At 36.2% G+C, this 21,724-nt stretch overlaps 1 protein-coding gene and 1 pseudogene across 1 annotated transcript; one reads left to right on the top strand and one right to left on the bottom strand.

The window, feature by feature from the left end:
• Positions 1 to 348: 348 nt before the first annotated feature.
• Positions 349 to 4,834, bottom strand: LOC133805221 (protein NRT1/ PTR FAMILY 5.10-like). Its single transcript, XM_062243345.1, has 4 exons — positions 4,627 to 4,834; positions 4,304 to 4,521; positions 2,243 to 2,790; positions 349 to 1,409 (listed from the first exon to the last, which is right to left on the bottom strand). Exons 1-4 carry the CDS (start codon positions 4,766 to 4,768, stop codon positions 593 to 595), a joined length of 1,725 nt encoding a protein of 574 aa, XP_062099329.1. The 5' UTR covers positions 4,769 to 4,834; the 3' UTR covers positions 349 to 592.
• Positions 4,835 to 19,087: 14,253 nt separating this feature from the next.
• Positions 19,088 to 20,664, top strand: LOC133805840 (photosystem I P700 chlorophyll a apoprotein A2-like; annotated as a pseudogene).
• The last annotated feature ends 1,060 nt before the right edge of the window (positions 20,665 to 21,724 follow it).

Raw genomic sequence — 21,724 nt, 5'->3', positions numbered from 1 at the left:
TATTATAAATGCATGAATAATATTTTTGACATGATAAATTCATGAATAATTGATTGCAAAAGGTTATTTTATTCTTAGTCAACAGTTACACTTAAATGCTTTTTTTATTTATTTATTTTATGATAAAACTTTATTCCTTCAAACTTTTGTTACATTCTCTAGTCCCTTGCCATAAATAAAGTGATACAAAAGACCAACATATCATGTCACCATTGGAGAAAAGTCTAAGAAATAAATTAATTGTTTTATAAAATCATAATGAATTTATTTGGTAAGATTTGGCTATAAGTTGTCGTATTAGTTATTAAGACCAATGCATGCAAGAATATCTTGATGGACTTCCCAAAAGAAAAAAGAAAAAAACAATATCTTGATGGAATAAATTATTACCTTATGAACAACCATAAAAGTAGCTGGTACAGAGAGGCAGTTGGTGTCTTTTCTCAAGTTGGTAACTTGATTCATACAAATGGAGGCATATGGACTTTTGAAGTTGTTATTGAATATTATTACAATTGAAGAAATTTACAGTCTTGGCAAAGTTCAGTATAAACACAATTTGCATTTGTACCATAGTGGGAGAACAGACCACTTACAATGTGCCCCTTCTATTATATATGTAAGATCTAGCAAAATGAAAGTACGCAGCGAATCCTCCTAGACTAAGTCCAGCAAGTAGCAAATAGAAGTAGTCGAGATGAGCTCGGTTCAGGTTATTAGAAAACCAGCTATCTCGGCCAACCCCACCAGTTGCCCTCTCAATGGCAGAGACAAGAAAGCTACTTATGAAGCTCCCAACACCAAATACACTAAGGTAAAGGGCAAGTCCTATGCTTCTTAGTTCTGTTGGGACTTGGTCGTAGAAGAACTCCTGGAGACCAACCATCGTGAAAACATCAGCTATTCCAAACAGGAGGTATTGAGGTACCAACCACCACACGCTCATCGGAATCGTCTCACTTGGTTTGTCAACTAGGTCATATACTTGAGCAGTTCTAAGCCTTCTCATCTCAACTACAGCTGAAACAATCATTGAGAAGACAGATATGAAAATTCCAGTTCCGATCCTCTGTAACATTGTGATGCCAGATGGATTTCTGGTGTAAGATCTTGTTAATGGAACAAAAATGCGGTCATAAATGAGAATAGTGATAAGGATGCCAATGTCAATGAAGGATTGAAGTGAAGCCGCTGGTATTTTAAAGCGTCCGTAAATTGTTCTCTCCATGGTAACTCCTTGCTTTGTAAAGAAAGTTGAGGACTGTGAGAACACAATGGCATATATCAAACAAGTACCCCAGATTGGAAAAAGCCTAAGTACAGCCTTTGCTTCTTCAACCTCGGCTATGGTACAGACACTGCCATCTCCATTCAAATGATTTGGGGCAAGCAAGGCTTTGTCAAGGAATCTGACACATTATAGGATGCAAGAGTACATTAATATAGTTTTGATTCAAGGAAGCAATTGAAAACAAGATTAAGCAGTTTCCTTGGTCTAGCTCGATGGAAAGAGATTCTGATAATCAGAAACATGTTAAAGTGACATAAATCTAGTTCGCAAGCAACATGTACTACAAATTCGTTTCTCCATGCCAGTATTGGAGATGAGAGTTGTTTTAGACCCTATATAGTACAAAGTTACTTTTATTTTAAATAAAAATCAATAACCTGAATAGTGTAATGTTATACCAGACTGATAAAGAATTTCATTCTACAAGGAATTGTACAAAACTGATTTCAAATGCAATAATGAAAATAATGCATCTTGGGGTAAGTTTGTAGAAACTTTGTATAATGAATCATAAAGCAAGAAAACCAAACGCCCCATTCAATTTACTCATTGTCAGTTGCCATGGGATAGTAGAAAATGTAGATTTCTTACACTTCAGTCAAACCATTTCTTTGGTGTATGCTATTTTGATGATTATGTGGACTTCATAACAGTTTTAATAAGTTTGAATTTTGTAGTTAGCCAAATCACGTGGAGTTGATTTGTTTAGTTTTATGCTTTGGTTAATTGTGTGTTCTTTGACTAATTTTGAATTGAATGCGTTTTGTTCTTGTTCAGAACCTAGTATTAAGAAAAGTTGCTTTAACAAATATTATCAGCAAAATACTGACCTTTTAAGTGTTTCAGAACTTCCATTTTGAATTTCTTTTTCCATCTTCCTTTAAACCTTTTATTATTCATTTATCACTCTACTTCTAAAAAAATATGGAGAAGGCCAAGCAAGATCCTTACTTGAATTGTTGAGACTTTTGGTGAGGCAAAAACCCTTGAAATTCCAGTTCAGTTGGTGTGGTAGTTGGGGTACTTCTTTGCCAGTTCCTAAATGCTGCAACAAATACACTGCCAATCCTCATAAAGGGACCTTTCCCATTCTGTGGAATGCTATACCTATAAGTTGAAGTTCCAAGCAAGAAAACAGTCAATGCAATGACCATCAGCATACAAGGGATCCCAAATCCAAGAGCCCAACTCAGGTTGTCTTGGATGTAGTTTAGAATTGAAGCTGTTACTGAAGAACCTGCACATAGACTGAAATACCACCAGTTGAAGAATGAGCTCTTGGCCTTGCACTCCTCTTGATCTTGACCATCGAACTGATCAGCTCCAAAAGCCTGAGTACATGGCTTGTGTCCACCTTGGGCAACCGCTACTACATACAGAGAAAAGAAGAACAAAAGTACTTGGAGCTGAGGAGAATAACAGGGTATGAGTTTGTGGCTTTGGCATTCAAATCCAATCAGAGAAGGCAGAATAGCTGAGAGAGTCAACAAACCTAGTCCCTGTTTTCCATTTCAATTTGAGCCAGCAATTAATGGCAACCCAATATGCCAACCTTTTGCATCATCGTCAAAAAACCTCTTGCCATTTTCTTCCACAAGAAAAATCTACACCGTAGGAATTAAGTTGAACTTGTTTTTATGAAAATGTCTCAAACTACATACCCCTACATCTAAATATATTATATGTTGAACTTGTTTTACTTGAGTTTGAAGACTAAAGAAGGTGAAGGTTTAAAATCATTAGATCACCATGTTTCTCATAAAATGGTATCATTTTCTTCACACTATTTCTTTTTCTAATAATGCATATATTAAGATTACTGTTTCAATCATATTGTTTTATTCTTTTGTTGACTTTGTTATTAGTTTAGCCAACTGTCAAGCCTTTATTGGCTCTTTTCTTTGTTTCTTTAAGTTATATATAGCTCCCCAGTATTCCTCGACTGACTATTCATTTGAATAAAATTCATTTTTCATTCATTGCAATAGAGTATGAACTCTCTCTCTCTTTTATGTTTACCTAAATTATAGAGATGAGACTGTGAGATGGGTGCGGAGGAAGGAGAGAGAGGGAGGAGTCGGCAAGAGGGGTCGCATAGAGAGAAACTGCCGAGGTGAAAAGGAGGAAGAGAGAGAGAGCGAATAGGAGAGAAAGGGAGGAGACTCATGTGGAGGAGACTTATGTGGGCTTGCACAGTACCACGTCTGTTGGTGCAATGTTATGGTGCACATATCATTATTATTTCTTATTTAAAGTTTATTTAAATGAAACTTCATGATTTTTAGATGTTTTATTATTGGAAAAAAAAATAGTCACATGAAAACATCTACTAAAACTAAAGGAACTTAGTTTGAAGGAAGTTTTTGCACCAAAACTAAAAGACATATTGGGTGGGACTAACTGTACAAATAAGCCTCAAGTTCTCCCTCTTACATATACTTTATGTAACAGATCTAAGTAAAGCCTTCCCATATTATTAAAAGTAACTACCACCCTTTGTTTGTAGGTTTTTGGTTTTGTCTTCTTTAGATTTTGAAGAATAATTGGAATAAAAAAACTAGACATTGAGAAAGTCTAACATTGTTGGTAAAGAAAACTTTATGAAACCTTAGAAAAATATAGACATTGAGAAAGTCAAACATTAGAAAAGCAAATTTTATGAAACCTTAGAAGTGTTTTTCGTTCATTTTTTTCCCCTTCAATTTCTCTCTGTTTTTTTTTCTTTCTCAGCAAAATCTACAATCCAAACAAAGCCAGTGAGTGTGTAGTTCAACAAACAAGGGTCTATCTTCCCCTTTCCCTTAAAAACTAATATGAACAAGAAAAGTAACACATTTTTGCCAGATAAAAGAAATGAATAAAAAAAACCTAAAAAAAAAAAAAATTCCAACTATTGAAAGTTGAAAACCCATAATTAGATAAAGATCAACAAATAATATATTTTAACGAAAATGATTTGTAAGGAGCTAATCCAAAATTAAAAACAATGTTTGATGAGCCAGAAGAACAAACCAAAATATATAGAAAAGAAGCCAACGTGATGGTGCGATAGCGGCCGAGAAAAGAATCGGCAACGAAAGCCCCCAAAAGAGGCAGCAACGACGCCGTTCCGTCCCAAAAGTTGACGTTGGCGGCAGCCGTGGCCGTTGACTGTCCCAGCGGTCCAGTCAGGAATGTTACGAGGTTCGACACGATCCCACCGTAAGCTGACCTCTCTGCCACTTCCACACCTGCACCACTTTCAGTCAACCACACTCATATTTTCAATTTTCTTCCATTCCTTTCATCACTCATTTAAAAAAAAAAACAGAAAAATAAAATAAAATAAAATTTACCTATGATATAAGCCGCTGATCTCCAACCACCAGAATCAAATCTGGAAGCAGGACGACCTCTGTAATCGACGGCGCCGTCGACGGTGTTGACTAGCATCGGAGTTTCGACGTTGTCGGCATGAAAGGCGCTCGAAATGGCCATCGATGACGTCAGCAGACGAACTATGGCGATCTCGGCTGAATTATGACCAAGACACCGTCATTACGTCTTTGCATGTTTCTTTTTGTGAAAAATATATTTTATGGGATTTATACTTTTTTTTTTTTTTTTTTTCACTTTGTGTGTTTTTTTTATTATGTATTTGGATTTTGTGTTTTAACAAATTATTTTTTGGATCCTATATTTTGTAAAATAGTAAAATAGAACCCTAAACCCAATTTTAGTCAATGTTTTCTCAATTAAAATCACAAATAATTTACCAAACTAACAATTCAGAACAAAAATAAAATCATTTTGCTTAAAAACTGTATTATTATATTCAATTTTTTATTCATCAAAATTGAGTTTAGGGTTCTATTTTAACTATTTTATAAAATATAGGGTCCAAAAAATAATTTGTCAAAATACAGGGTCCAAATGCGTAATAGGACAAAACACATGATCCAAAAAAGTATAAACCCTATTTTATATGTTATTTTTTTAAGAAGGGAAATTTGACTTTAAATGCATTTCAGGAGATTGTATTTAAAAGATACCCTATCATTATACGAGTCTCATTTTAGTCCTATTATTTACCTTAGTTCCCAAAATACTCATGCCGTTTATTCTGACTCTTTCTCTCTTCTCTCTCTATCTCTCTATATTCTCTCTCACTCTCGATTCCGAACAAAAAAAACTCTCAAAACCTACATTTGAATCCATCGCAACCTAACGAAATCGGAGAATAGAAGCATTGTCTGAGAAGGTCTTCGGAACCAGCACTTGAACATTGGACCGGAAGCACCTAGAGGCAACCAAACAACTCTGAAGTAGGTGAAACAACTCCCAAGTACGCGAAGGTGAGGGTTTTCTTTTTAATCTGCAATGTCTGGGTTTTTGTTGATGTTTTGTTCATAGGATAGATCGGGGCTGGGTAACTGAGAAATCTAGGTTTTTTTCAAAAAAATTGACCCACATCGATAGGCCTCGATATACCTCAATAATGTATGTTAGGTTCTGTTTTTTATTGACATCGATAGACCTCGATAGGACTCAACGCTATTAGATATATTCAGTTTCAGGTGCCTCGATAGAATGAGACATAGGGCTGATTTAGCATCTGCCTCGATAGACCTCGATAGGCATCGATGATATTAGACATATGGCTGATTTAACACCTGCCTCGATAGGCCTCGATAGAATAAGACTTATGGCTGATTTAGCACCTACCTCGATAGGCCTCGACAGAGGTAGTTATATTATGATTTTGCATTGCCTCGATATGCCTCGATAGAACTATGCATTTTCTGATTTTACATGGGCCTTGATAGTCCTCGATAGGCCTCGATAGTTACCAGATTGTTTAAAATTGTATTTTTAACATTTTTTTTTCAGATGCCTGAATTGATTGTGTCATTGGAGAAGCACTTTCCTGGTCGTGTCACCTATAGGGGTAGTGCTTACTTAGAAACCCTTATAGAGCAATTTAAGAGGCAAGGGATAATTGAACGGGCACAGGCATGCCCGTTGGGACAGCTCTTCAAGGCTAAGTCGTTTAGTTTTTCCGAGGTTCTGCTGCATCACCTTATGTTGCAGAAGGTGGAATGCAAGAAGGCTGAAGAGGGCCAATTCTACTTGGACAACAGTCTTTGCAAATTTGGGATTGCAGAGTTTGCCCTAGTCACCAAGCTGAATTTTGGGAACACGCCATCCCCAGATGAGTTGAGAGGGCATCTTTTAAGTGATCGGATCATCCAGGAATACTTTAATGTGATTCAAAGGTTAGTTTTGGCCAATTGGAAGATGCTTTGAAGGCCTTGATAAACCCAGAAGATGCATTTAAGCTGGGTTTGTGCTATTTGATAGAGGGGGTATTGAATGCCCCAGAGAAGACAACGATGATATGGGGTGATTCCCTGAAGATGGTTGAGGATCTTGACTACTTTTTCAAGTATCCATGGGGGAAGTTGTCCTTCAAGAAGGTTATTAGAGGAGTTCACAAGGACATGCAGAAGTAATTGAAGCATTACGAGGAGAAGAAGAAAAAGGGTTCGAGCAATAAACAGAAGGAGTCAAAGTATAGTTTCTATGGGTATGCCCCCGCACTTCTGTACTGGGCTTTTGAGGCCATGCCAACTATCAGGAGTAAGTTCGGTGAGAATAGTGGGAACCAGATTCTCAGGATGCTTAGCTGGGCTACGAAGACCGATATCACTATTTCGACAGCTCAGTTGGTTCCTATATTCAGCAACTATCAAGTAAGTTCCACTTTATCTTGTTAATGTCACAAATTAATTGATTAACGGTTTATTTTATTAAAGTTTTTTTCACACATGTTATTCAATCATGAAGTTAGTGGTATTTTCCATGCTGAAGCCATGTCCCGGTGAGGTAGTCTACTACAATAGCCTCCCAGACGTTGATTCTAGGTTATTCCCTGAGTTGGAATCAACTGTGGGGGAGGCTGGGACTGCAGCGGAGGAAGTAGTGCCTGAGAAGGAGGCAGAGAAGCTGGCAGAGGTTGCAAAGGAAGCTTCCATTCTTTACGAGGATGTCCCGAGGGTTGAGGAGGGCACTTCACAGGCCTGTGCACCTTCCTCTAGTCAGTAGGGGTGCACACGGGACCCGCAAAACCTGAAAACCCGCCCGACCCGAACCCGGAGAACCCATTTTTTTGAAAAAACCGAAAAAATCGGGTCTAACCCGACCCAAACCCGAAAAAATCGGGTCGGGTTCGGGTTTATAAAACATGTGCCGTCGGGTTCGGGTGTAACCCGAAACCCGACCGAAAATTTTTAAAAAATAAATATAAATAAATAAAATCTGAAAAAAAAAACTGAACCCTAAAGTAAACTAACCCGCCCCCTTTTTTTTGTCTTCTTCTCTTTTGTTTCATTCAAGCGGCAGCCTCCCTCTTGAATTTCAAGCTTCAGATTAGCACGGCAGGAGAAAAGAGAGCAGCAGCCCAGTCGAGTGCCACTGCCTGCAGACCCATCGAGACGAGAGCCAGGAGCCTCCCTCACCCTCAGCTCTCACGCGGCGACACCACTAGATCGCACAGCCACCAGATCGCACGACCACCACCAGCGGCAAGCCTCGCCAGCCAGCCGTTCGGTAAGGTTTCTTTAACTGTTAAAGCAAGCACGTAACTCAACTCTCTAGCTCCATAATTAAAATTGATGAGCTGATTTTGTATTTACATTTAGTATATATATATGTTTTCTTTCTGATAGTATATATGTTTTGTATATAGTGATGAGTTATTTTTTCATCAATATATATATTTATATAATTTGTTTTGTATCTGTTACTGTTTTCTTTCGGTGCATATTATGAATACAATATGGTCTTATATTCTCAATGTTGTTCTAAAAACAGACTTTCAAAGATATGAATATTGCGGCCTTAAATATGTTTGCCTGTGTGTCATACTTGAATTTCCATGGATTTGTTAGATACTTATGTGAAGAAAATCATTTTTAATTAAGACAAGCTTTAATGCCCCTGCTGGAAGTAGACCTGTTGCAATAGAATATAATTTGGTTATAGAAAATGAAAATTTGTTCTTGTAATCAATATACTAAAATGCTATGTTTTGCTTTTTAATTAGTAGTGTGAAACAAATAATATATGTTCTGTTGTTATATATTATACCAATGGCCAGATTTTTTAAATTTTATTATTCAATATTGTTATTGAGAAGAGGACTATGAAGATTACTTTAAATGAATAACAAAATTTTCACTGTTGATGTCTGCTTTTTTTTTTTAGTAACTTTTCAAAGAATAATGTCATTGAAAACATGTTAATTTATGGTGCTACTTCTTAATAATGGAATTGAATTCTTTAGTTATTTAAGTTTAATAAATCTCTTGTTGTGAGTGAACTTAATAATTGATCTCTCTTAACATTTGCTATACTAAAATTAGGTAATGGATATTGATGAGGTAGATGAAACTCTTCCCCCAATAGATGATCAAGAACAACCACCTCTCACTCAAACTGAAAATCCTGCTCCTCCTACTGATCAGGGTAGAAAAACTAGAGCTAGAAAGAGGGTTAGACCTCCCCCCATCCCTAGTGCTAGTAGTACCGGGAAAACAAAGAGAAAAATGGTCATCTATTTGGGATCATTTTACTAAGGAAGATCCTCCTCCACCCTCGACAGATCCTAACGAAGAGTCTCCTCCCCCCAAGTGCATATGTAATTATTGTGGGCTTGACTTCTTGTGTGACAGTAGAAAACATGAGACTAGTCATTTGTGGAACCATTTTAAGAAAGTATGCGACCTAAGTCCGTATAAGATTGATGAGCAGAGACAAAAGACTTTAAGCTTTCATCATGTAAATGGAGGGAAAGAGGGGGAGACAAGCTTAGTAGCGGTAGCTTATAACAAAGAAGCTTGTAGGGTAGCCCTCACACAATATATTGTGTTGGATGAGTTGCCATTTAGACATGTCGAGGGTGAAGGGTTCAAAAGATTTGTCAAAACACTCCAATCTAGGTTTGAGATCCCTTCTCGAATGACTGTTGCTAGAGATGTATTGAAGTTATATAAGGAGGAGAAGGCGACATTGAAAAATATTTTGAGCCGTGAGAGGATATTGATTACTACCGATACTTGGACTTCCATTCAAAATTTGAATTACATGGTCATCACTGCTCATTGGATTGATAATTCTTGGGAGTATCAGAAAAGAATTATCAATTTTTGCCAAGTGGTAGATCATAAAGGGGAAACCATTGGCCATGAGATCGACTTATGTCTTTTAGATTGGGGCATCTCTAAGTTTTTTACCATTACGGTAGACAATGCTTCGTCTAATGATGTTGCCATTAGATACTTGAGGCAACAATTCAAGGAGAAAGAGAGGGGCCGAATTTTGGATGGAAAGTTTTTACATATGAGGTGTTGCGCTCATATTGTGAACCTAATTGTCACTGAAGGGTTGAAGGAAAAACATGGGTCAATTGCAGCAATTAGAAATGATGTGAGGTTCGTTAGGTCTTCTCTTGCTAGGCTAAAAAATTTTAAGGAGCGTGTCATGCAGGAAAAGATTGAATGTAAAGGGATTCTGTGTTTAGATGTCCCAACAAGATGGAACTCCACATATCTAATGCTCAATTGTGCAATGAAATTTTGGAAGGCATTTGACAGGATGAAAAGAGATGCTAATTATATGAAATATTTTGATGAGGTTGACAAAGATGAAATACCAAAGGAGGGGCCCCCCACTGTTGATGATTGGGAAAATGCTTCAGTGTTTTTGAGGTTTTTGGAGACATTTTATGAAGTAACATTAAAGTTTAGTGGGTCTACTTATGTTACTGTTAATAAGTACTTCATTGAGATCTCCAATATGCAACAGGAGTTGTATGACTTAGTAGCTAACGATGATGAGAATGAGTTATTGAGGACAATGGCAATGAGCATGAAACTAAAGTATGACAAGTATTGGGGAAAACTTGATAATTGCAATGAGGCACTTCTAATTGCCTTGGTCCTTGACCCAAGATACAAGCTTGACTATCTCAGTCATTGCTTTAGTGCTACTTATGATGAGATGACATGCAAAGAGATGGTGAAAAAGGTAGAGAAGAAAATGTGGGCAATGTTTGATCAATATAATGAGACAACATCAAGTCTTCATCCATCGGCATCTATGACTCAGCTACAATCAACCTCTATTGTTAGTTCTTCATCCACATTCGTCATGCTTGTTAGTGGTCGACCTAGTGCCAACAAGAAGTCACGCAATTTTCATGATGAGTTTGTGGCACGGAGATTGGAGAAGGATGATGGAGTGACAAAAAATGAGGTCGATAAATATTTGGAAGAGGAACCTGAGCGACCAACTGAGAATTTTGATGTTTTGGGATGGTGGGCTAGTAGTGGGTGCAAGTACAAGATCTTGTCACTCATGGCTCGTGATGTGTTAGCTATACTGATTACCACCGTTGCTTCTGAGGCGGCATTTTCTATAGGAGGTCGAATTTTAGATCCTTTTAGAAGCTCACTAAGCCAAAGGATGGTCGAAGCATTAATTTGTCTCAATAACTGGTGGAGCGGATCACATCAACCCATCATTGTTCGAGACTATATGGATGAAGAAGAAGCGCTTCAAACATCAGAGTATCTTGAGTCAGGTAGTTTAGTATATTTTAATATTTATTTTAAGTGTGTGAATGTTTTTTTATAATCTAATATTTATCTTTTATATTAATAATATTTGTAGAGATGACCAATGATCCTACAAGTGTTGGGCCTGGGCCAGCTTCATCCTCTGTCAATTTTCAGTATTCAACCTCATCTGCTGCACAACAATCTACAAATTAAAAGAATTGCAATTGCTTGTAAGAATTTATTCGTGCCTACTTGCCTTTATGTTATTTATTATCCTTGATTTCTTTTCTTTAATAATTTTTTTTATTTGAATTTTGAAAGGAATGAAGAAAAGGAAGGAAGGAAAGGAAAGAAGGAAAGAGCATGGACTTTTCATGTATTTTGAATTTTTATGGACTGAATTTAATGTTTATGGTTGTAGACGACTTATGGACTTTATTTTGGTTTTGTGGTTAACTAGTTATATACTTAAGTTTATGGATTTTATCGTTGTTTATTTATGGTTGTATTTTGGGACTTTGACATTTTTAATGTTTGTTTTGTAATTGGTAATTTGAACTTTGTTTGTATTTTAAGTGTTTGATTTGATTGACATTATATTTTAACTTCTTTTTTCTTTTCTTATTTTTTTTTTTAAATTAAAGGATGTATAATAACATAGTTTAAATGATAAAACATTTTGAAAAGAAAAATTACATTATATAGACAAAATATCCTTTCAATTGTAAAGTTTTGATTTTTGATACTTTTTTTTTTAATGAATGAATGTTTCATACAAAGTCTTTCAAGTTCCAACAAATTAGAATTACTTTATGACTTTGTTTTTTTTTTTCAAAAAAAAAAACCACACTTATCCATTAATAAAAAATATATTTCATAAAGAAATTCATTTCTACAATTCATTGTCTAAAACATTTAATATAACTCTTACATTAAAAAAATAATCACAACTTTTAAATGTTAAATAAAAATAAATATAAACTTAAATAATAAATATAAACTTAAATAATTTTAATTTTTAATCATGTATAAAAGTATGGACTATTATAACTCACAATGTTTTTTTTAGCAAATAAACAACCATATTTTTGGAAAAAGATGGTATTTTTGAAAAAAAAAATGGTATTTTTGAAAAAAAATGGCATTTTTGCAAATCTGGGCTTTTCGGCCCAAAATCACAAATGGCCCAGCAAACCCGAAATTAAACCCGAACCCGAACCCGAAAAAACCTGAAAATTTCGGATCGGTTTCAGTACCATTTTTCTTAACCCGAAACCCGCAAAACCTGAACCCGAAACCCGAAAACCCGACCCGTGTGCACCCCTACTAGTCAGGTTGCCCAACCTGATTATGAGCAGTTGATGCAGAGGCTCAAGAGGGTTGAGGAGGGCCAGACAACCTTACTTCAAAATCAGACTACGATCATGGCTCAGTTGGCGCAACTGCTTTCAGTGGTCTCATGTCGATCCACCCACTTAAAATCAGATACAGAGTCTAATATCTTGCATGAGGACTACGAGCCAGGTGATCCACCCTCCACTCCACATGCCCAGACATTTGTAGTTTCCAGTGATGCCGACAGTCCCAGTGTACGAGTACTACAGCCTGAGGAGGCAGCTGGCCTTGAAGTTGTCAGGAAGAAACGCAGGCCCAAGTGTTTTGATGACTTCACCGACCCAATGAAGAGGATGAGAGTAGATAAACAAGGGCTAGTTACTGAACCTTTGAGGAAGTGTGATCTGCAGCAGGAGAATAGCTTCCATAAGTGAATCATCTGGAGGATCTTCAACAAGAGAGATCGGAACGTCCATACTGGGACGCACGGTGTGGCATGGTTCTTGCAGTTGCACACAGTCCAAACTTGGCTTTGGGATTTGGTATGTAAATTACATTTATGTTTTCAATTCAATCTTAAAATATATTGATGGTACTAACAAATTTTCAATGTTTTTTCAGCATATTGATGCCGCTCTAGACATGCTACGCCGTCGACGCCACTTTTGTCATGCCGCATTTCGGCAGGATGCTGCGATCATGAACACAACATTCCCTCAAGTGTGCCTAGGTCGTTGGAATCATTTCAGAGAGACCAGCACTAAGTATACATGGGACGACGATGTGCTGAAAATGCTGAAGGGTGATGATAATCAATTCCTCGTATCCTGGCAAAATGTGAGTGAAATATATTTTTCCTTGTACGTCGAGAAAGTCGCACATTGGATCGCCATTGAAGTCTCCACTCCAACGTGGTGCATCAACATGTATGATTCCAACCATAGTGTGCTTAGTCTGACTCTATTGGAGGAAGTGATCAAGCCTTGGTGCTTATTGTTGCCTTCGTTGTTGTGATGTTCTGGCATGTTTGACGACCATGACAACCTCCTGACATATCCTGAGCAGAACGCAAAGCCTTTTTCGTATTGTCGTATTTCTTCTGATGAGTGTCCTCAGACTAAGACAAGGTATTCCTCTATTTAATTAGTGTATTTTGAAATCTGAATATTAAAGTTATTTTTATCTTGTATTGACACAAAATCGATTATATGCAGTGGGGATTGTGGTCTATTTTCCATCAAACATATTGAGAATTTGGTTTCCAGGCTACCACTCGATACCATTATCGATGAGAACATCCAGCATTTCAGGACCAAGTGGTGTGTGGACCTATTCTATCAGAATTTGTCCCCGTGATGCTCTTTACATTTGCTTGATACACCTCTTGGATAGTATAGCATATAGTTATATTTGTATATTATTTTTTATCAAACATTATTTTTTGAAAAAGTTATTAAATAAAAAACTACTAAATTCACATAAAGTGCCTGCCTCGACAAAACTCGATGGGCCAAACGAACTGCCTCGATAGCTAAAAAATAATAATAACCAAATCTGCCTCGATAAGACTCGATTGACATCGATAGAGTCATAATAATACATAATCCCATCTGCCTCGATAGGGTCATAATAATACATATATCTACCTCGATAGGACTCGATACATACATCGAGGTAGACTGGAAAATTTTTGTGAAGAGCTATTTATTTAGATCAAAACAAACAAAGTATTAGAAGAAGTACTGAATATAATAAATGCAGCAAAATCAATTGATTAATTACATAACTCAAAATTTTAAAGCCTAGCTTTACATGACTTCCTATTGTGCCCACTACCACCACATCTGCTACACTTACGTGGCTTGACGATCTTTTCCCCGCATGAAGCATAGAGGTTTGTCTTTCGCCTACCCACTTTCTGCTTCTTGGGCCTTCCTACTGGGGTTTTCTCAATGGGGATGCCAACAACCATATCTCTGATGTGATCAGGGATTACCCATTCATCCTCGTTCCCAACAGGGTAAATAGTTTCTTTATAAGTGTCCCTCAATGCCTCGATTCTATAGTAAGGAGAACACAATGAGTAAATGTTTATGCTTCTTTTTCTGGGTGCACCAAAATCATGTACACAGGGTATCCCAATGGTTTGGAACATGCAACAAGAGCATGATTTTGTGGCCAAGTTCACCTCACCATCACCATTACCATCGATCACAAGAAATTCATGATGACCAAGGACTTGGACATCCAGGAAAATTGCTTTATCACATATTTGCTTCAAATCATTTTCCATCTCAAGTGATAACACAGTTGTTGTTTTTGCAGCTCTTTCACGTCTATCTGCAAACCAAGACTGAAGAGTGAATCTTATGAATTCAAGAAAAGTGGCAACTGGAAAGCTCCTTGTCTCATTGGTTTTATTGTTAAAGCTTTCTGCGTAGTTACTCGTCATGATATTGTATCGGTTACCAGGAAAATAAGTGCCACTCCACCTTTCAAAACCAATTCCCTCAAGATATTGAGCAATAGGCGGATCAATTACCTTAATCTTGTCAAAGAATTTGTGAAATTCTGTTCTTCGAAATGTGTACACTGCACACCCATGATGTCTTGACAATGGTCAGTTTTGAATTTTGCCACCACATTCATACAGATGTGATGGTAACATGCACCATGATAGGCATCTGGGAACACAAGCTCCAAAGCATGATTAATGCTTTTATGCCTGTCTGATACAAAAGCTAGGTTCTCAACATCCCCTATGGCTTCCTTCAATTTTCGCATGAAATAAGTCCAAGAGTTATGGTTCTCACTATCCACCAATGCAAACGCAATTGGAAATAACTGGTTGTTTGCATCCAACGCAACAACACAGAGCATGTTCCCACCATACTTATTCTTCAAGAATGTGCCATCCATACAAATTACAGGACGACAGTACTGGAAACCACGCCTAGAAACACCGAGGGAAAAGAAGCAATACAAGAAACGACCATCTTCTGCTACAAAATCAGTAATTGTACATGGGTTCTTATGCTCCAACTGACACAGGTATCCAGGTAACTTGGAGTATGATTCCTCAGGTGTCCCTCTGACATACATAAGAGCCTTTTCTCTGCATCTCCATGCCTTCTCATAGCTCATTTCAACCTCAAAATGGTGCTTCATGTCCTCCCTCATGTTGTTTTCCATGTACTGAGTACCATCGGTAGAAAATTTCCTCTTGATTAGGTGCCCAAAAACCCATGGTGATGCTTGACGATGGTCCTTATCTCAAATTTCTTGTGAGCAAGTGTGTACTTCGTTGTATACAGTAATCTCGAACATTTCAAATCGCATTTTTTTCTTACCCCTCAATCTCCAACCACAATCAGGATCCTTGCAGGTAATGTACCATACATCAGTCCCAGATTTCTTCACCATAAACTCAATATTATTCTTCATCGCAAATATGGATGCCTTGGTTTTCAATTTAAGCTTGTTCTGAAAGAACTTGCCAAGGTGCAAATCTCCTAAAGCTTTGCTGGTTAAGGAATGATGTTGATGTGAGGCCTCTATATCCTCTTTGGTGAATATGGGAGCACTCCACTCTTCACCTTAGTCTAATGGAGAACTCCATCTAAAACTATCATCGGTTCTACTTGGACTTGGATGACTACTGCTGGTCCCAAGTGTTTGCCGATCTTCTATTCTGCGCTCCTCAGCTACCATAACATCTGAACTCTGTGTTGGCAAACCTGCCCTAATATATGGCCCACCAAGATCTGTTGCATCAGGAACAAGATCGTTGTTGACATAAGGATCGTAGCCAATGGATCGTACTCCGCTGTGTCATGCAAATATGGCGGATCTCTAACAGGGATATCATCATGGACTATAACGTCTGGATTTGTCCCGAGAACAAATGTTCCAACCTCACTTTGAGTTCCTTTGAAACCATGACATGGGGGAGAAATGTTCTCTTCAAATCGAACTTCTTTATTAATGTTGGGAGAGGCCGATGCATTTCTTATACCTCCCTTCTTAACCAATGTCACACACAGAGGAATCAACTTCTCTACAGATTTCGATGCTAACCCAATGAATGCACGCACATGCCTATCATTTTTTATAAAGGTAGGTTTGACGGATTGTGATAGGCATGTGTACGGGACCTCAATTTTCAAGTCATGCACACATTTATCCACTTGAAGCTCATCGTATAGAATGTCATGCAGTTGCTCATACGTCACACCCTTCTCCAAAGGCAAAACTTGATTTTTAGCCTCCCTAAAAATCCAATCCTTATTTTCTAGTTCCCAAACACCATTGAATGCAACAAATATGGAAACATATGAATCTATATAAAAAAAAAACAAAAAAATAGGTCAAAAATAAATACTATAACATCAAACAGCAAAAAATCAATTTATCTCGAGGTCAACCTATCGAGGCCAAACTATCAAGGTCAACCTATCGAGGTCTATCAATTACAATCGAGGCAGACTGCCCAACAAATTTCTTATGAACCCATCAAGTCCCATCGAGGCATATACTACATACATTAAGTTCTATGCCTCTATCGAGGTCCATCCAGGACCATCGAGTCTCATCAAGGTACCCATTTTCCTAAAAGTCTGAGGGTTTTATCGAGGCCCATCGAGGTAGCCATTTTCCCTAATGTGAGAGGGTATTATTGAGGTCCATTGAGGACCATTGAGGCATATCGAGATAGACAAATAATATAAACATATGAGGGTTTTATCGAGGTCCATCGAGGGCCATCGAGTCTAATCGAGGCATACTGAGGTAGACAAATAATATAAGCATATGAGGGTTTTGTCGAGGACCATCAAGTCTCATCGAGGTAGACAAAAAACCCAGAAAAAAACCAAAAAAGGAACGAAAATCCATTTCGATAGTGAAAAATTACAATAAAACATGAAGGCATACACAGATCTGTTCGAAATAGCAAAAACAATGTTGATAAACAAGTTTCCTCACTACATATAACAAATATATACTTACCTATTCAATTTTTATCTGAAATCCAAAATGAAGTTCTTGCCTTGAAAGGATTCACAACTTGCCCCTGAAATCCAAGCTCGAAAATTTGTATAGATTAAGCTGCCTTTTTTTTTTTTTTTTTTTTGTACGAGAGCTTGAGAGATAGAGAGGGAAAAAGTGAGAGAAAGAGAGGGATAAGACAATTGGAGAAAAATAGAGGGAAATTTATGATAGGGGCATTTTTGGGAATCCAAGGAATACTAGAATAAAAATGTGATGTTTTTTTAGGTTGGTATCATTTTGTTATACAGTGTCACTTAATGCATTAAAAGTCAAATTTCCCTTTAAGAAAGTTTGCAATAATATGATTTTTTTTAAAAAGTTATTTTATGTTTTTTTTAAAGAATTTTCACTTTTAGTTTATGGTAAAAGTTAGTTTATGCCGTAGTTTTATTATTTTGGAATGATATTTTTGTAATTTGGTTATTATTTTTTTTACCTTATTTAATTTTTTATATTAAATTTATATAACTATTTTTATAGAATAAATAGCATTTTTGCCCCCCGAACTATGAATACTGTATGATCGTGCTCCTCGAATGATTTGCGATGTTAAAAATTCCCCCCAAACTATGCACGTTACTGAAATATGAGACTTCTGTTAGATTTCGTCCTAGGTGGCTAACGAATTGATGATGTAGCATTTTGTCCCTTGATGTGGCAGTGCCATATATATAATAATTAGAAATTTTGTCCCCCAAACTTTGACCACTACCAAATTGTGCCCTTTTTATTAAGTCTAATTTTTTTTTTAAATTGATAATTAAATCCTTAAAAATTAAAAAAAAATCATTTTAAAAGATTAAGAAAATAATCAATACTAAATTAATTAAATAAAATTCAAATACTCAAAAAATAAAAATCTAATTAATAGCAAATAATTTTTTTTTTTTACTTTTTCTTTTCTTTTACAATATATATGTTAATATAAAAATTAAAAAATAAATCCTAAAACAAAGTTTTTCCCCTTTATCCTCCTCTTAAATTAAAATTTGTATTTATTTATTAAAGTCTTTTGTCCACCTCTTTAATTAAAAGTTTTTTCTTTGTTTTAGTATTTATTTTAAATGTTCATTCTAAAATAGTTTTAATTAATATTGTTTAAGAAAAAGTGAAAAAGAGTTATTTGTTGATAATTAAAATTTTTTATTTATTAAGGAATTAATTATTATTTTTAAGAAAAAACATATATATATATATGTTTTATAAAAAGGGTATAATTTGGTAATGGTCAAAGTTCGGGGGGCAAAATTGATAATTATTCTACACATGACACTACCACATCAACAGACAATATGCTACGTCATCAATCTGTTAGCCACATAGGACAAAATCTAACAGAAGTCCCATATTTTAGTAACGTGCATAGTTTGGGGGGAATTTTTAACATCGCGAATTATTCAGGGAGCACGATCATACAATGGTCATAGTTCGGGGGCAAAAATGCTATTTATTCATTTTTATATTAAATTTTTCTTTAGTTGTTTTGCGATTTTTTTATTATGAATTGTGTTTATTTTTTTATAAACATTTTTTTTCCTTTATTTTAGATTGTATGTCTTTTTTTGCCAAAGTCTGGGTAAGGTAATTAGTTACTTGATTGATTTTTCAAGGTTCCAAGTATGTAAAAAAAATTGTAGATATAGGTTAAATAACATGTTATCAGGATGGGTAGCCAATTATCCTGAGAGGAGTAAACTTCTGCCCTAAGAGGAGTAATCAATTACCATAAGAGGGGTGACAAGTTACTTATATTAAATATGAAAAGAAACATTAAATTTGAAGGGAAAAAAAAGACATGATCTGATCTTATACAATCAATTTATGTACTAATGGAGATCTGTGTAATGGAGCTCTTTTTTATTAGTTCTTTCGGTCATATCTTTAATAGCGGGTTGGTTCACCTACAACCGAAATGGAAACCGAGCATTTCGTGGTTTAAAAATGTCAAATCTCGTCTTAATCATCATTTGTCAGGACTATTCAGAGTAAACTCCTTGGCTTGGACAAGACATTTAGTTCATGTCGCTATTCCTGGATCCACAGGAAATACGTTCGATGGAATAATTTCTTAGACGCATTGCCGCATCCCCAAGGATTAGGCCCACTTTTTATAGGTCAGTGGAATCTTTATGCTCAAAACCTTGATTCAAGTAGTCATTTATTTGGTACCTACCAAGGAGTAGGAACTTCTATTCTAACTCTTCTCAGGGGATTCCATCCATAAACACAAAGTTTATGGCTGACTGATATTGCTCATCATCATTTAGCTATTGCATTTATTTTTCTTATTGCTGGTCATATGTATAGAACAAATTTCGGGATTGGGCACAGTATACAAAATCTTTTAGAAGCACATATTCCTCCGAGGGGAGATTGAGGTGTGGACATAAAGGTCTTTATGACACAATCAATAATTCAATTCATTTTCAATTAGGTCTTTCTCTAGCCTCTTTGGGGGTTATTACTTCCTTGGTTGCTCAACACATGTACTATTTACCTGCTTATGCATTCATAGCACAATACTTTACTACTCGAGCTGCTTTATATACTCATCACCAATATTTTGCAGGATTCATTATGACAGGAGCTTTTGCTCACAGAGCTATATTTTTTATTAGAGATTACAATCTAGAACAAAATGAGGATAATGTATTGGCAAGAATGTTAGACCATAAAGAAGCTATCATATCCCATTTAAATTGGGTAAGCCTCTTTCTAGGGTTCCATACTTTGGGACTTTATGTTCATTATGATGTCATGCCTGCTTCTGTTACTCCGGAAAAACAAATCTTGATCGAACCTATATTTGCCCAGTGGATACAATCTGCTTATGGTAAAACTTCATATAGGTTCGATGTACTTTTATCTTCAACGAATGCTCCAGCGTTCAACGCAGGTCGAAGCATATGGTTGCCTGGTTGGTTAAATGTTGTAAATGAAAATAGTAATTCATTATTCTTAACAATAGGACTTGGAGACTTCTTGGTTCATCATGCTATTGCTCTAGGTTTACATACAAGTACATTGATCTTAGTAAAAGGTGCTTTAGATGCACGCGGTTCCAAGTTAATGCTAGATAAAAAGGATTTTGGTTATTGTTTTCCTTGCGATGGTCCGGGACAGGGCGGTACTTGTGATATTTCGGCTTGGGATGTTTTTTATTTGGTAATTTTCTAGATGTTAAATACCATTGGATGGTTTACTTTTTATTGGCATTGGAAGCAAATCACATTATGGCAGGGTAACGTTTCACAGTTTAATGAGTCTTCCACTTATTTGATGGGATGGTTAAGAGATTATCTATGGTTAAACTCTTCACAACTTATCAACGGATATAACCCCTTTGAGATGAATAGTTTATCGGTCTATGCGTGGATGTTCTTACTTTGACATCTTTTTTGGGCTACTGGATTTATGTTCTTAATCTCCTGGCGTGGATATTGGCAGGAATTGATTGAAACTTTAGCATGGGCTCATGAATGAACACCTTTGGCTAATTTGATTCGATGGAGAGATAAACCAGTGGCTCTTTCCATTATTCAAGCAAGATTGGTCGGGTTAGCCCACTTTTATGTAGGTTATATATTCACTTATGTGGCTTTCTTGATTGCCTCTACATCAGGCAAATTTGGTTAATTCTTTCTTGAATTCTATCATTGAAACTAATAGGAATTGAATCATTGTGGCAAGAATTAAGTTTGATTCAGAGGGAGAAGAAGAGGCAAAAATTGGAACAAAAATATCATTTGATTCGGGGATCCTCAAAAAAAGACATAAGAAAAGTTCCATCGTTGAGTGAGAAATGGAAAATTCATGGAATGTTACAATCCCCACCACATAATAGTGCACCTACACGACTTCATCGACATTATTTTTTAACTGGAAGACCAAGAGCTAACTATCAAAACTTTGGGCTATCTGGACACATACTTCGTGAAATGGTTCATGCGTGTTTGTTGCCCAGAGAAACAAGATCCATTTGGTAAGGATTTAAATATCCCTTAATTTTCATTTTTCTATTTATTTCTATGATCATATATCATAGAGGGCAGTTGGGGTTTTATGCTCTAATTAAAACTCAATTTCTTTGTAATCTCATTTATTATCAATAAAAGAATAGAAATCATTTTTTTTTCACTTAGTCAATCCCTTTGCTCACATGTTTTATTTTCATGATTATTTGTTTAATATAAACTTCTATTAAATCCCGAGCATATAGCTAATCATATTTATAGTGACGTAATCATAGTGGAATATAAATATGATTATATGTTCAAAATAAGTTAGTCCTAAGATTAGTCAGTGCACAGGATTTACACTGACTTGCCAATGTACGATATGATCTACTTACACATCGCAGTGTTATTTTCTTTCCACAACATTAGCAAAGTAGATAAGATCGGATGTATTTGTTACATCAGACTAGACCAATATTGACAGTTGATAGGAT

Source organism: Humulus lupulus, chromosome X, assembly GCF_963169125.1.
Source record: "Humulus lupulus chromosome X, drHumLupu1.1, whole genome shotgun sequence".
NCBI classification, from domain to species: Eukaryota; Viridiplantae; Streptophyta; class Magnoliopsida; order Rosales; family Cannabaceae; genus Humulus; species Humulus lupulus.
Note: the sequence above shows the minus strand (reverse complement) of the source record. Positions and strands in the feature narration are given on the sequence as shown.